This window comes from Pelodiscus sinensis, chromosome 2 (genome assembly GCF_052426305.1).
Source record: "Pelodiscus sinensis isolate ZL-2025 chromosome 2, ASM5242630v1, whole genome shotgun sequence".
NCBI classification, from domain to species: domain Eukaryota; kingdom Metazoa; phylum Chordata; order Testudines; family Trionychidae; genus Pelodiscus; species Pelodiscus sinensis.
Genome location: NC_143053.1, coordinates 209,873,499 through 209,889,132, shown reverse-complemented (window position 1 = coordinate 209,889,132; position 15,634 = coordinate 209,873,499). Strand labels below are relative to the sequence as shown.

The 15,634-nt window shown below is 41.3% G+C and overlaps 1 protein-coding gene across 1 annotated transcript in view; it reads left to right on the top strand.

Moving 5' to 3' along the window:
• Positions 1-15,425, top strand: part of PHF14 (PHD finger protein 14) — a 319,743-nt gene extending 304,318 nt beyond the window's left edge. Inside the window, exon 21 of the mRNA XM_089776015.1 lies at positions 8,729-15,425. Within this exon, the coding sequence (XP_089632141.1) occupies positions 8,729-8,803 (75 nt within the window). The 3' untranslated portion in view covers positions 8,804-15,425. The remainder of the gene's footprint in view (positions 1-8,728) is intronic.
• The last annotated feature ends 209 nt before the right edge of the window (positions 15,426-15,634 follow it).

Genomic DNA, 15,634 nt, shown 5'->3' with positions numbered 1-15,634 from the left:
TAGACAAGTTGAGCTTTAGGCCTGCTGTGCTGATTCAGTTTAGTACAGATTACAGGTTATTCTCATGCTCCTCAGAAGTCTTTCCAAACACAATATCATCCAGATAGCACTGAACTCCATGTTGATTCTTCAGAATCAATAACATATTTTGGAAGGCACTTGAGGCAGATGCAAGACTGTATGGAACACATTTAAAACAAAATAGTCCCTTGTGTAATAAGTGCTTTGAGATCTCTGCTGTGTTCATGCAGCATAACCTGGTGGTATGCGCTCTGCAAATCAAGAGTAGAAAATATCTTTGCTCCACAGAGTTCTGCAAATCCTTCTATGTGAGGCAGTGGGTGACCGTCAGTCACAATAGCTTTATTTGGCTCCCTTAAGTCCACACAAAGGCAAATGCCTCCATCCTTCTTCTGTGTCACCACTATAAGTGAAACCCATTCAGATGAGTCAATCTCTTCAATAATGTCCTTTTGTACAAGTTTTTTAGGTTCCTCTGAAGCAGCTTCCCTGACTGAAAATTGTAAGCCCTGTAACTTCTGTTGTACAGGCATCACATTATGTCGCATTTTAACTTCATGCACAAACCCATAAGCACAGCCAAGTTTCTTCTCAACCTGGTCTTGGGTCCCAGCTGAAACTGGTGTGTGTACTGCAAGAGTGCTTTGCTGAGGAAGGTGAATTCGTCCATTAACTACCCTGAGGTTTAAAGCAGCCAATAAATCTCTGCCAAGGATAGTGGTGCCTTTGTGGACAATGTAGAACTCTGCAGTTACACAGCAGTCACCAAAAGTCACCGTTGCTGGCTACTGGAATTTGGTTTTTCAAATAGCACACCAAGTGAAGTTTGGGTTCAGTAAGAGGCACATCTTTAAAGTAATACAAATAGATGGAATCAGATAGTATAGATATGGCTGAGCCAGTGTCCAACATTAGCTGAATAGGATGTGATTTGCCTGAAGATGTGGCAGAAACATTTACAGTGCACCTTATCTGTTCTAGGATAGGTGCAGTAGTGATTTTGTCCACACACAGCACAGTAACTTCTGGTATTGTAACTGCATGCACCTGTTGATTGGACTGGCTAGTGCAGCATACCTTAGCAAAATGCCCAATCTTTTTGCAGTGATTGCACTGAGCTACTTTTACAGGACATCTTGTGTAGCTTGCGAGGTGTTGTGGGGATCCACAGTGAAAGCATGCTTTTGCTATGCTTTGAATTTGCTGATTCTGTGGTTTTCCATTAGCTTTCTCCTTGTAATTGTTTGTCTGCAGTGATAGTCGACTTTTTTGCAAAGAAGTCACAGCCCGGACTGGGCCTCCTGTATTCATGCTCATTATTTTGTCTTCTGCTATAGCTGACTCAATCTGGGTAGCAATGGTTATTGCTTTTTCCAGTGTAAGTTGTGGTTCTAGAAGCAAGCGTTCTCTTACATGAAGCATGGTTGTTTTCTCAATGAGCTGGTCTCTAATCTGCCATATTCCCAAAGTCACAAGCCAAAGTCACAAGTTATAATCAGAGAAGCAATATACTGCATTATAGTCTCCCCTGGTTTCTGCTCATGTTGGTGAAATATGTAACGATTAGCTATTACATTTACTTTTGGTGCAAAAAAGTTATTTAATGCAGCGAGTGCAGTCTCATATTTATCATCTGCAAGGGGAAAAGTGTAAAATATATGCTGCCCTTCTGCTCCAAGGCAGTGGATTAGTAGAGCACGCTTTCTTACTTCAGAAATCTCTGTAGCACTGATTGCAAGTTGATAAGTCTCAAACATATGAATCCAGGCAGTAAAAGCAATTGGAGGCTCACCTGGGCTTTGCAGAAAGGGTGCAGGTGGGTTCAGAGGCAGAAGATCCATCCTCGTCGCCAAATGTTGTATCATGCAAGCAAGGTACTAACAAACTTCAACAGGCCTTTATTTACCAAAGGTGAAACCTTTACAATGCTGCTGCATCCCTCAGTTGCTCTTATTCAGCCCCTGCCAATCTTCTCCCCACTCCCTTCTGTTTCCTGTGCTTCCAGACTTCCAACAGCCAATGTTCCCAGTTCTAATAATTACAAGCAGCTTCTAAAACACCACAGGAACATACCAAGATTAATTTCCTTTGTCTTAAACAGATTAAGTCTGCGGTTCTCAAACTGTGGGTCCCAACCCTCCGGGGGGCACGAGCAACTTAGAGGGGGGTTGTGGTATCACAAAGTTTGAGAACCCCTAGATTAAGTAATCTTTTTCTGTTATGTTGCTAGCCACTAACTAGTCAGTTTTCAAATACCTTTTGGTTGTTAAAGTTGGAAGTTCTGTATTTTGATGTCTTTGGAATCTAATACCACCCTGACATGCTTACCAGTGCTGAATAGTATCTTAATACCCAAATCATGGTAGTCCTTCCACAGTCAAATTCTAGAATTATGGTTGCCAACTTTCTGCTTGCACAGAATTAAGCATCCATGCCCCATCTCTCCTGCCCCACCCCTCCAAGGCCCTGACCTGATCCTTCTCTGAGACCCTGCCCCTCCCTCTGTTGCTCTTCCCACCCTCACTTGCTCATTTTTACCAGGCTGGAGTAGGGTGTTAGGATGGAGAGCATGGGAGTGCGGTCTTTGATGTGGGCCTGGGAATAAGTGATTAGGCCTGTAGGAGGGGGCTCTGGGCTGGTATCTAGGGGTTTGGAGTGCAGAAGGAGGATCAGGGCTGGGGCAGAGGATAAGATGTTGGGGAATGTGAAGTCTCTGCTGGAGGTACAGACTCAGGTGGGGCTGGGGATCAGTGTTTTGGGGTTCAGGAGGGTGCAGTAGGGTTCTCCAGGCCCAGATTGAAGCGTTCAGAGGGCAAGAGAGGGATCAGAGCTGGGGCAGGAGATTAAGACTGATGCGATGGAGACTCAGGGATACAGGCTCCAGGTGGCACTTACCTCATACAGCTCCTGGAAGTAGCAGCATGTCCCTGCTCCGGCTCCAAGGCAGAGGTGCGTCCAAATGCCCCCTCCTCGGGTGCCACCCCCAAAGCTCCCATTGCCTCCAGTTCCTGGTCAATGGACCAGGGACAACACGTGGACCTGCCCTTTGACTGCCCTTACAAATAGGAGCTGGGGAGGAGACATGCCACTACTTGCATGAGCTACATGGAGCCAAGGCAGGCAGGAAGCCTGCCTTAGTCTGCTGCACTACCGACCAGACTTGAGACAGGATACTTCCATGCTTACCTACCCATAGACCCTGACAGATCTATGGATGGGAGAGTGCGTGAAGTCTTTGCCCCTTTTCCTTCCCCCCGAGTGAACTGCCAACTGTTCTGAACAGCTGGCAGTTCTGTCTAGGTGCCCGTGCCCTTGGCAATGGGAGGAAACTTTGTGCACTCCCCTCTCCTGCCTCCAGGTCAATCAGAACCTGGGGGTGGGGAGAACATATGAAGTCTGCCCCCACCCTGCAAGGGAGCACTGGGCTTAGAATCACCCTCCTGCTGAACAGCAGCTGGCTGTTGACCCTAAGTGCCAAACCCCTTGCAGGGTAGGAGAAGACTTCGCGTGCTTCCCTCCATCCCCAGGCCCTGATTGGCCTGGGGGACAGAGAGAACACACAAAGTCTCTCACTCCCTGCTCTCTGGTGCACAGCACTTAGAGTCAACTGCCAGGGTTAACTCTATGCATCGCACACTCCCCCATCCCTAGCCCTGATTGGCCTGGGAGCAGGGGAGTGACAGGACCTCCGTGGACCAGATCAACCCACTGGGCGGGCCGGATCCAGCCCACGGGGGCCCTTTTGCCCACCCCTGTTCTAGGGTAAGGTTCCTCTCCCCCCTTTAGCTACAGATCCTAGCCATCAGCCCCCCACCCCATACCCTACTTATAGGGGTCTGTTCAGTCGTCCTCCCCTGCTGTTCCAAATGGGTGTGTGGAGATTAGCTACCCGCCTCTGGGTTTAAGGCCCCTACAGGGCCTAGCAATTTCTTACCCCCACCCCGCCATTTCACCTGAAGCGTGGGGATTCCCTTCCCCCTAGCCCTCCCACAGGGCCTGGGGATTTCCCCCATGCAGGGTCAGAGGGCTCCCTTTCGCCTCCCTGCCCCCTCCTTCCCCGTGCGGCTCCTAACAGGGCCAAGGGATGCCCTCCTTTCCCCCCACCTCCCACACTGCTCCTCTTGGGGCCTGGGGATTCTCCTGCCCCCCATGCAGCTCCTCACAGGGCCAGGCCATGCCCTCTTTTTTGAAAATTACAATCATTTACATAATATATTTGCATTTTTGTTTTATTTCCCAACAAAACCCAACCAACCATTTCTATAGTCACACACATGAGCAATGCTGTGCTAGTATTTTATATGTCTCTAACTTCCTGTGCAGTCGGTCAGATACATTTTTTTCTTCAAGACTTCAGATAGCCAGCTGATGGAAAGGTAAAGAAAGTAAAATGTTTCTGAGTCAAAGGGATAAAAGAAGGTAAACTCACAACCTTGTATTTTGTTCTTCCTTATATAAGAAATACAGCTTTTTTTACCCTCACTCTTCCCTGTTTAGACAACATGAATTTTATGGGAGTTCATTTTGCTTTTATTTTTATACATGATCACATGTTTCAGTAAAGAAGACTGCTTTCATGATTTTTATTTTCTAGGTGGTAGCTCTTTCATAATTAGCAGCTTTTTAGAAGTGAAAATAACATACTGGTACCTATAATTCTCTGAGGATAGTGATTATAATGCAATTTCTCCCCAACTCTGCTCCATTTTTTCCTGTCTCTTTTCTTTGGTCTACAAAATATTTGTGGTATGACATGCTACTGATGGTCCCAATCTACATGGCTGTATCCCCCTCTTTCTCTTTTTCTCAGCTGTTAAATATGGGTTTCTTGGAGGCAGTTTACCAGTGTGAGTTATCAAATCCAAGTTACTGTGTGTAGACTGAGGAGCTTGATCTGTTATTATCACAACCATAAAAGAACAGCAATTACAAACAAGTAATCTTAATTTATTACAATGTGAATGAAGTCTTTGAGCTGTTAAATGTAAATATGCTTCATATATTATGGGGCTAGTTAATTTACATAACCATTAAACTCACAATATTTGTGCTCTGCAATGGCTTCCAAATTAATTTGTTACTGCAATTCAGGATAGGTGGTTCATGTGGTAACCAGCTATAAAGCCTGGAGTGACCTGGGAGAACTTGCCATCTGAGGTATCATTGTAGCAATTGCAGTGAGCCATTAGAAGTCACTGTCTGTCCCTGAAATGGAACTCCTAGGTGTGGGTGGGATTATGATCTTGGAACAGGGTTTAAGCTCTAGAACTAGCTCTCTCTTACAATCTGCCAGAGCCTGAGTTGAAGGATATTTTTCGGATACTATTAGCGAGACATTTGTTTGCACTGGCTTTTTCAAAATTTGGACCTTTTGTTGTTGAAAAAAATAGAAACTATGGTGAATGTGATCTGTACCATCTATTAGTAAAAACTACTTCAATCTTTTTACATATGAATCCAAATATGAGAATATTCTCAAAAGCCTGTACAGTTTAACATTTTGTTAGACTATATTGTCTATAAACAGGATGATTAAAAGAACCAAAAGAAAAATAGTAGAAATGTGAATCATTAATGTTAGCTGTGAGGATGAATGTTTTGATGACAGAACATCTGTCCATTAGAAACTAGAATATGGCCATTTACCAGAAGCCACTAAATAACCACCAATGGTAGCAACTTTGTCTGCCAACCTGGACCAGTTTTGAATTGTTAACCTAAAAATAAAAGACTTTCTTCTGGGTAATTATTCTTCCCACCTAACATGTGCCCTACAAAAAGTGCCTCGTCACTGCCTCTGATAAAGAAAACCCAGTTTTGCTGGTGTAGAACAGTTGGTGCGTTCCAGTTGTGGGTTAGTGTACCCTATATGTACACAGTATGTATTGTGGATTTCTTACCAATGAGAATCTGTATAACTGTAGGTGGTAATTAGTAAAGCAAATACATTAAGCATGTTTAATCTTCAGTCTATTCAGCATCATTCCTTGATAATTAGGCTAAATAGTCCACTTAAAATTCAAACATTGTGAATTACTTTAGAAACCACAACCAGTTAAATACTCTGTATATAATAAGAAATCTTCCTGAAGTACAAGAAATGGTGTTTTCAAACATTGAAATTCTAATTTTACTATAATAGCCAGTTAACACATTGGAGGAATGCTGGGACCTGCCAGTTCAGGGGATTTTTAATATATCTGGAATGCTGGTCCAGATCCACCTGAAGTAAACTGGCAATCACATTTCACTTCCAAATTAATAGGAATGCACATCACAAAAATTGCTATCACAGTTGACATTAATTAGCATCCTTGTCAGCCTCAGCAGAGAGGCCAAGTATTGAATGAATATGGAATTAACTACCTTCTAGAATTGGTCCCTTTAGGTTAAAGTTAAAGCACTTGGTAGAGCAGTAAAAGGGAGCTGGCACAAAACAGCTTAATTTTGTTGCAAGGAGGCTAAAAATCACTACAAATCATATCATGTTTAGCAAACTTGCACAAAGTAAAATTTCTTGGAAAGGATAAAAATATCTCAATTCTTCTCCCTCTCTTGGGCTTCAGAGAAGATGGAAAGTTAAGTTATCCCATTTCCTTGCCTGTAGTTCCTGCCTATAAGCCTCTGTTTGCTGTTAGATGTGCAGGAAACCAGAAGTAGGCTCACAGGAGGAGTGTGCAGCTAAGAGTTAAAAGGGGGTACTTCAGGGCCAGAATAAGTGTTGGGGAGAGCAGGAGCTGGGTGCTGGCAAACAGAAAAGGATAAAGAATAAGGGAAATTGGTTGATTGCAGGTGAGTCACATGCATTGGAGAAATAGTCAACCCTTAGACAATTCTTTAACAACTTACAAATGGGTGATGATGCCATTCAGCTCCCCTCCTGGTGAGTCATCCAGAAATGAAACATCTTGCTTATCTGCTCTTTCAGAGAGCTTCTACTGAACTTAGATTTTGAACTTCTCAAACTGTATTTCCTTCTGCACTTTTTCAATGAACAGCTAAACTCTGCAAATTTATGTTATATGTAATATGTATGGCTATATTTACTTAGGGAGTTTCTATTGATGCTCTGTCTTAAGTTTTTATGTCCTTTACCATTATATCTGAGCACCTCAAAATATTTAATATTTTTATTCTCAACATCCCCAGTTAATTAGGAAAGTTCTATTATTTTTGTTTTGCAGAGGGGGAACTTAAGCACAGAGAAACAAAGTGACTTTCCCTCAAGGTCATGTAGAAAGCCTTTGGCAAATAGGAAACACACCCTGGGTTTGTTGTACCTAAGCTAAGTCTCCAACCAACTACTGCACCAGTAATGAGCAAGATACGGCCTGCAGGCTGGATCCAGCACACCAACCCTTTTAATCACACCAACCTTGGCATGGATTAGCTCCGTGCTATTCATCTAGTTGTCTGCACTGTGTGCAAGGGGGGGAGGGTACTAGCCATTGGGAGCTGAGAGATTGTGCTGGTGGTGGGGTCAACATGCACAAAGCCTCCCTTCTGGCGCACATTGCAGAGAGCTACATGGAACTTTGAGCAGTCTGGGGCTGCTGGCAGGCAAGGAGCCTGTCTGAGAGTCCTGCTAGGTTCCTAGGTAAGCATCTCTCAGCCAGAGCCTGCCTCTGGCACCTCATATCCCCTCCCGCATTCCAACTCTCTGCACATCCTCTACATAGAAAAGTTCAGCCCTTGACCACTTACCAAATTCTTGGAGTGACCCACCATCAAAAATTATTGCCCACCCCTGCACTACACCATCCTCTCTCTGTGTAGCAATTATTTGCCATTGGTCCCTGGCAATGGGTTTTCATGTAAACTAGAACATTAATAACACTCAAATTTCAATGTCTTTTGTTTATTTTTATAATTGAGACTAAGATTCTTGTTTTGTAAAACAAAATGCAAACAGTATGAAGATAGGACAATCTGCATTGTGCATGTGCTCATAGGACTGTTTCTGTTGAGTTCAGTTACAAGATGTCCCTTTAAATATTTTTTTCAAGATGCCATAATTTATATTTTGGAGGTCAACATGTAGTGTTGGACACAAGATCCTATTCATTCCTATGGAAACGGACATTATGATGTCACTTCATTTATTCAGTATGCTCCAGAGGAGCTCACAATGAATTATGAGCCATACTCCTAGAGTTGAAGCTGTAGAATATTGTAAGCATGCTGCTGCCTGACATGCTCATGTTTCCTATTTTAGACCTGACTGATCTTCAGATAACATATGGTGGTACAAGTAATTGGAAAATTGGCAGACCTGTCAAGAAAATATGCTAGATGGGACAAAAATACGATGTTGCAGCACATAAAGTGTCTCTGAAGTTAAATTTATTGTCTTTTATCAAATGGTGAAGTAAACGTATCTGGTTTCAAAAAAATGAAACATTTTTCAATGGCAGATGCTATTCAAAAGTAATTTCTAGGACAGTGATGAAAGTTCTTGCATTTTAGAAGTGATTTAATGGAAACCTCCGGTCAAGAACCAAAGGAAGGTAAAAAATAGCATCCACTACAAGTTTTAAATATCATCACATTTTAACTTTTATATTTTAGAGCCTTCTTTCTTTGTATAATGAGTCTCAAAGCAGTTGTTAGTTGAAGCAGCAGGTAACATTTTTCAATTTAACTCATAAGATCAAATTTCTAAAAATTAAAAATTGAGCACTTATTGTTACTTTATTTTATTTTATAGGAAGATGAAAATGAAGCTAAGGAAGAAAATTCACCTCAAGACTTGAACATGGAAGAAAAAAATTCAAAAAAATAGAAATTTTTGTCATGTGTGAAATATTTACAAGTTGTGTAATAGCAGTTAAAGTTTCTCATTGTAAAATTTACTGAACATTCTCAATAAAGTCATTGAAAATTAAAATTCATGCTGCACTGGGGAATTGTGTAGGTGGCTCTTAGTGACATTCATGATTATATTAAAATGTTGAATTTTCAAGACTGATACAGAATACCTATTAAAGTGGAAAAGCTTTTTGAAATATGTGCATAAGGACAATGTGATCCTCATTACAGATAACGCTTGATACTCAAACTTGTCAAACTTTTTCAGTGTACCAAACAGTGCACATATTGAAAGGTCAGTGATAATTCAAATCATTCAGGTATCTCTGAGCATAAATGCATAATTATTTGCATTTGACACCTAAGTGTTTGGATAAATGTATGACTAATTAAATTAGAATCTGAACATTTCTTTTTACACACCACTGATGTAAAACTTAAATATGAATATAAGAATGGTTTTCAACGCATCTCCTTAAGAACTATTCCTAGGCAGAAAATGCTGTCTGCTTTGTATGTCAAGTCATTTTAAGTGTTTTATACTGCATTATTATTTTCCTTAATGTAAACTGCCTCCCTCTCTGATGACCAGTGTCTTTGATAAGACTGAGGTTTCCCTGTTATTTCCCATTAAGTTCTAATCCCTCTGTCATGATCAGGCTAATGGAAAAGGATTAGATAAACTTGCATTATCACTACTCCTTAACTTAGCAATAGCAACTCCAGAACACTTCTCTACCAAGGTTAGGTATGTTGCTTTAAGACTTTTTGGTCCATGCTGGCCACTGAAAGCCTAATAATGAACATCCAAATTTAGGTTTGCTACAAAACACAATGGAGCATTACAAAATGAACCACATTAATTCTACTCTGAGATATGAGTAATATTCATTGAAGAGAATGAAAGTTATTCATGAACTGATATAGGAGAATCTAACTTTAGGTTGACCTTTTCACTTTTCTATTACCCTGCACTTTCATTGGTATTGCTGCATGTTCCTTAATATACTATAGTCTTATGTTAATTCTCTCCCCCTCCTCCATGCATGAAAATGTTTTCCATTTCAGGAATATTTTCAAATGTGCATAGATTAAGAGAAAAAAAGGCTCAAAGAATATCCTGTAATCACTGCAGTTTCTCTTCTGATCCTGGAGGTTCAAATCTATGTACTCTTGGACACATTTCAGCCATAAACTATAACTGTAATAAGCCCTATTTTTAAATAAAAGAAAACTTTCATATATACTATTAAACTGAGATCATGTCTCCCAGCCACAGCCTCTATTTCCTGATTTGAAATGAGCTGGGAGACTGGCATTATCGGATCTATCTATCCAATCTTTTTTATATAGTACTTATCACCCTCATATTGAATTGCTGATAACTGCACCGACTGGTATTTTGTGTGAAGCGGCAGGTGAGGACTGAGCAAAGTCAGGTTTGAGAGGTGGATGGAGGCAAAAGTAAACTATAAGACTTAAGAGGCAAGACAGATAGCGTGGGTCATAGTCAGGAGAAGCAGGGTGTTATGTAGCTAAAACTGTAAAGGGAGAGGCAGTCACTGTCAATGGGACAGATCTTTAAGATTAAACAGATTTTTCCAATGCTGCTTTGTGCAAGTGGCTGAAATTCACCAGCCACCACAGATTCTGCAGCCCCTTCTACCATGATTCTGGATGTCTGGTTTGCTTCCTTCCACTCCGAAGTTCATGAAGGAGAATCAGTATTTTGGAGCTGAATGCTCTGGTAACACCTCCGCTGCTATTACTTGGATCAGATTCTCTGCCTCTACAGCAGCAAGCACTTAGTAGTGGTTTGAATGTAGCTGTCTTCATTTTGTCTCTTTACATTTTTATGCAGTTTTTCAGGAAATGATTAGTAGTTTTCTTTTCAGCTTCCTCCTACTTAACTTGGATAGCACTCCTGTGATCTAACCCACTATGACCTTCTGCTGCAAAGTCTTCCTGCCAGTTCCTCTGCCCCCAAACAGGCATGGCAGAGCAGCCAACAAAGCATTGGGTCAAATCAAGTGGTTTTCTATTTGTAAAGCAGACTCCCCAGCTGTGGCAGATGGCCCAGCTCTGTTATAACCCAAGGCCATGCATCGTAAAGGCATGTGGGGCTCCTTTTCCACCAAAGAACATGCAAATCCACAATGGGAAAAATGGACTGGGCACCTTAGTGCAGAGAAGGGAGACTGTAAAGACAAAGCAGGCCTCAAGCAGTCAACTTAGAGTATGAATTCCAGTAGTCCCCTCAGTCCAAGTCTTGAAGTGCGTCCTGAACGTCCTAGAGAAAGAAGTAGGGTGGTAATTCTGCTCCCCTCCTCCTCAATGACCAGGAGAGTCCTGACAAGTCATCCCCACTACAGGCAATAGGATCCAGCAGGAGAGGATATGGAGACATCTCACAAGAGAGCTTCAGGTCCAGACGAAGGCAAGCTACAAAAGATCTCACCAAAGGTGAAGCACAGCTTCTGTGCTACCAAAGCAAAGAAAGAAAGAAAGAATCTTCTTCTTCCTACCCCTGCCTCTGTTCCACTCAGAAAGTTGAGCTGTCAGACCTTGAACCCAAAGAGAACGTATAAAAAAAAAGAATAGAGCTTTTGTTAACCCCCAAAGAATTTCAGATTATGCACAAAGATTGTCTCCATAATTCAAATTCATCCTGGACAGGCTCCTCAGAGTAAGGCTATGTCTAGACTACGGGATTTTTTCAGGATATTGTAAGTATCCTGGAAAAACTCTGCTACGTCCAGGGAATGCGTCTGCTTTTTTTTTTTTTTTTTTTTTTTCCCAGAAGAGCAGACATCCTTTTTTGGAATCCCTGTCTTCCTCCTTCCATGAAGAAGAAGGGCTCTTCCGAAAAAGGAGGATTTTCCAAAATTTGGCCCGTGTAGATGGGCCAAATTTCGGAAAAGCCTCTTCCGAAAAAACTATCGGAAAAAGATATGCAAATTGTGGAGCGCATTTTGCATACCTCTTTTCTGATAGATCATTGTAGTCTAAACATAGCTTACACCTCAAAGTAAATTTGTATCACTAACATTTCCTGAGGCTGTGATATCCATTCCTTCCTCTTTAGAGGAAGTGAATGGAACAAGGCTGAAGAGAGCAAGCACATTAACAAAAGTGGTATCGGACACTATAATATTCAGGACTCAAAGGGCTCTATTGGTTCCATTTTAAAGAAAGTCTGCCTAACAGCTTTTGTAGCTTACACTTCAATGGAGGAAATGAGGCTCTCAGCCCAAGCCCTGGCTTTCAACTCAGTAGCCATGCACCACCTAAGGCTCTGACCCTGAAAGATGAATACACAATCTAAACATGTCCTGTGTTAGGCCAAGCTTACAGGTTCCTTCCTTTTTGGAGAAAAGGTGAATAAAGGTGGGCAATAATGCTGCAAAATCCAAAAGGTCTTTCATCTCACCACCAAATGCCCTCGCGATAGAATATAGACCAGCCTTCAGACAGAGGCACTTTAAGTTTCATCTTCACAAAAGTATCAGTGAAGGGACAACAGATTCTCCAAAAGAAAACAGTGGAGTCCAAGTTCAGGGGGAAAGTTCAGGGGGAAAATCCAGAGGTATCTCAAACCCCTACCCCAATCCACTTCATGACAAAGACGTGATAGGCCTCCACCTAGAACTGAAGCTAGGGGACAGAATTTTCCACTTCCTAGAGGAGTAGTTTACATTGATCATGGACAAGTGGGCCTGGTTCATTGCCTTGGCTGCAGGCTACACCCCACCCAGTCTGCATCTGAAATATCTCAACTTCTGCATATGGCTGGGGTAGAGAGCATTCTTGCAGAAGAAAGGTTCTCAGTTCAGCTGCATCTTCTTCATTGTGCAGAAACACATGGGAAGGAAGGGGTGATATCAGAGAGTCATTCTTAGCTTCAAAAGGATGAAGAAAATGAAATTTTGGATGAAGAGTGTGGCCTTTACAGTGTCATCACTGCCCTGTGAGGAACTTCTTGACTTCAGTGAATCTGTTGTCTTCATACCTCACCATCAGACCATGCTATCTACAAATTGGCAAGGTGTGCCTATGACAGTAACATTATCACTGCCCAACGCTTCTGGAGGCTACTCTGATCAGAGCTCCAGTGTAATACATAGCTCAGAAGAGCCATATTTGAGACATTGAATTTCCTGCAGGCTCATGGTTTCATCATCAATATCAAGAAAAGTTCCTTTATTTTGCCTACCAGAATAATTCACTTGGGGGAGGGGGAGATACAGACACATTGCTAACAAAGATCTTCCCATCATTAGAAAGGTTCAGAAAATCTAGGATCTTATCTTTTTCCAGAGTCACATGAGGTTTACCATATATAGAGATCATTCCATGAACAGCAGAATCACACATCAGAAGCCTTCAAGCCTTCATCCTAAATGTCTGGAGTCACTCCCCAGAATGCATAAAAGATCTAGTACAGGTTTCAACACTGGCACCACTTTCTATAATCATGGTCAGCCCACAACCATGTCCAGAAAGGCATGTTAGTCTGCTTTCCACATCCTCTACTTCTTACAATTGACACCAAAAATTCACCTCACTGGCTTGTTCCAAAATGTTATTGCCAGTCCTCTGCATAGTGGTCTGCTCAATCACAGAAGAGAGAATGGGATGAAGATTTTTGGTGGGTGAACCCCAAAATGTTAAGGCTGGTTCAGTCAGCTTGAAAGTTGAAGGAGGAGGGGCTGGAGTTTCGTGTCTGGAGTTTCCTGGCAAATAACCTGACTAGCCTCATGCTGAAGAGCAGGCCAGCTGACTTCTGACAAAAGGTGAGCAGAGAGAATGAAGTCTATTTAGAGAGTATGGAGACTTCAGTACAATTGTAGTAGGCAATAAAAAGTAGAAGGAGGGTTTCTTGCTGGGATAGATTCCGAGTCCTCTCAAGATGCCTACGATGAGTTTATCTATCCTCAGTGCAATTGAGTGAATATCATCCCTGTCCTGCAAAATAATCTACTTCACTCAGTCTGATGGAAATTGATGAGACTATATTTGAGGGGGTAGAGTCTGTGCTAACTAGCCTTTACTTGTTTTCAGCATAATAAATCTTATATTTCACGTGAGCTCTTGATTTTTGCTTAAAAATTTGATTTGGCTCTCAGGCATGTGGTTCAGACATGGAGGAAGTATGGATGAATCTATTGACACCTCCTTTTGACATATGAAATGTTGGTGAGCTGGAGGAGTGTGTTTGATATATTTTTAGATTACATTTTCTAAATATTACTAAATTATAATTAAATAAGATTTTCAATTGCCATTGCATATAAAAACTAAGTCCTCTGCATAAAATAAATAAGATTGATAACCACATAAAATCAAACAATGAGTTAAATTATTCAATTTCCAAAATAGTAACTCATCGGAAATCAGTTATCAGCTACAAAGAAAATAAGCAGCTGGGTCTCAGAGGAAATACAATAAATATGAGTAGTATAGGTCAAAATTCAGTTAGAATTTTCACTCAGTGATAACTTCTTCCCCAAAAATGGAAAAAAAATCCACAAATAAAAATATGGAGACAACTATTATAAGTTTCCTTTCTAGTGCCAGTGATTTCACCTCTTGGGCTGACTAAGCTTCAGTGGCTGGCTTGATTAATGTGAACTCTACCTTAGGATTCATTAAGCTAAAATATGGCTACACATCCAAAATTCTTGCCTTAGATGGGATTTGAATTTCATCTTCATCACATATTTTGCTCATATGTTTCACTACGTTTTTGTGTCTATCTTTGTAAGTTGACCAGGGCTTAGTCAGGAGAAGTAAAGCTTTTGGGATGTCCTTTCCATCTTTGTTCGACACAACACATTTGGTCATGCTAACTCCAAAAGAATCATGTCTATATGAACATAAGAACAGCTATACTGGGTCAGACCAAAGGTCATCTAGACCAGTATTCTGTCTTCCAACATTGGCCAATTCTAGGTGTCCCAAGAGGGAATGAACAGACAAGTAATCATCAAGTGATCCCTATTATGTCACCCGTTCTCAGCTTCTGCTTGTCAGGATACCATTCTTATCCATCCTGGTTAATAAGCATTGATGGATCTGTCCTCCATTAATTTAGCTAGCTCTTTGAACCCTGGTCTTCACAACATCCTCTGTCAAGTAGTTCCACAGGTTGACTGTGTATTGCATGAAAAAATATTTCCTTTTGTTTGTTTTAAATCTTCTACCTATTAAATAGATGTCAGATTGCATTTCTCAGTTTTACTCCTTATCAGGCCTAAGTCTTCAATGGCTTGTTCAAATCACTGTGGCTTGAACTGAGTGTCACAACATGAAGTCCAGATTTGGCCTATTTCTGTGTGTCATTCTATTCATACTGGTAATACATCCATAAAAGAAGGGCTTACACTGTGCTGAAGGGCAAGCTCTACAGGAGGTAGGCACAGAAGGGTTCTAAGCTGCTTGTATGTATCCGTATCTATATATGTTTATATATGTCTTGATTATTTACCTGTCTAGTCTGCCTTAATGTGTCCTGCTTATTTTGATTCACTCTCATTTGTATGCTATAATTGCATTTCAGAATAAATATTGTATGTTGATCTGAAATTCTGATTACAGAGCAGTGATTTTGAACACACCCACCCCTGCCCTTCCCAAAGCAATGAGATGGTATTATCCTGTTGTGAACTGCCCAATTTTTCTGTTTCTTAACTATTTTAGGGCGATTTTTAGGATAGCTGTGCTTTTTCCTGTTTGAGAGGGATCTGTCACACTCCTTCATATTCAAGTGGAGTTGTTTCATTCTGTGCTACTTTTACTAGATTAT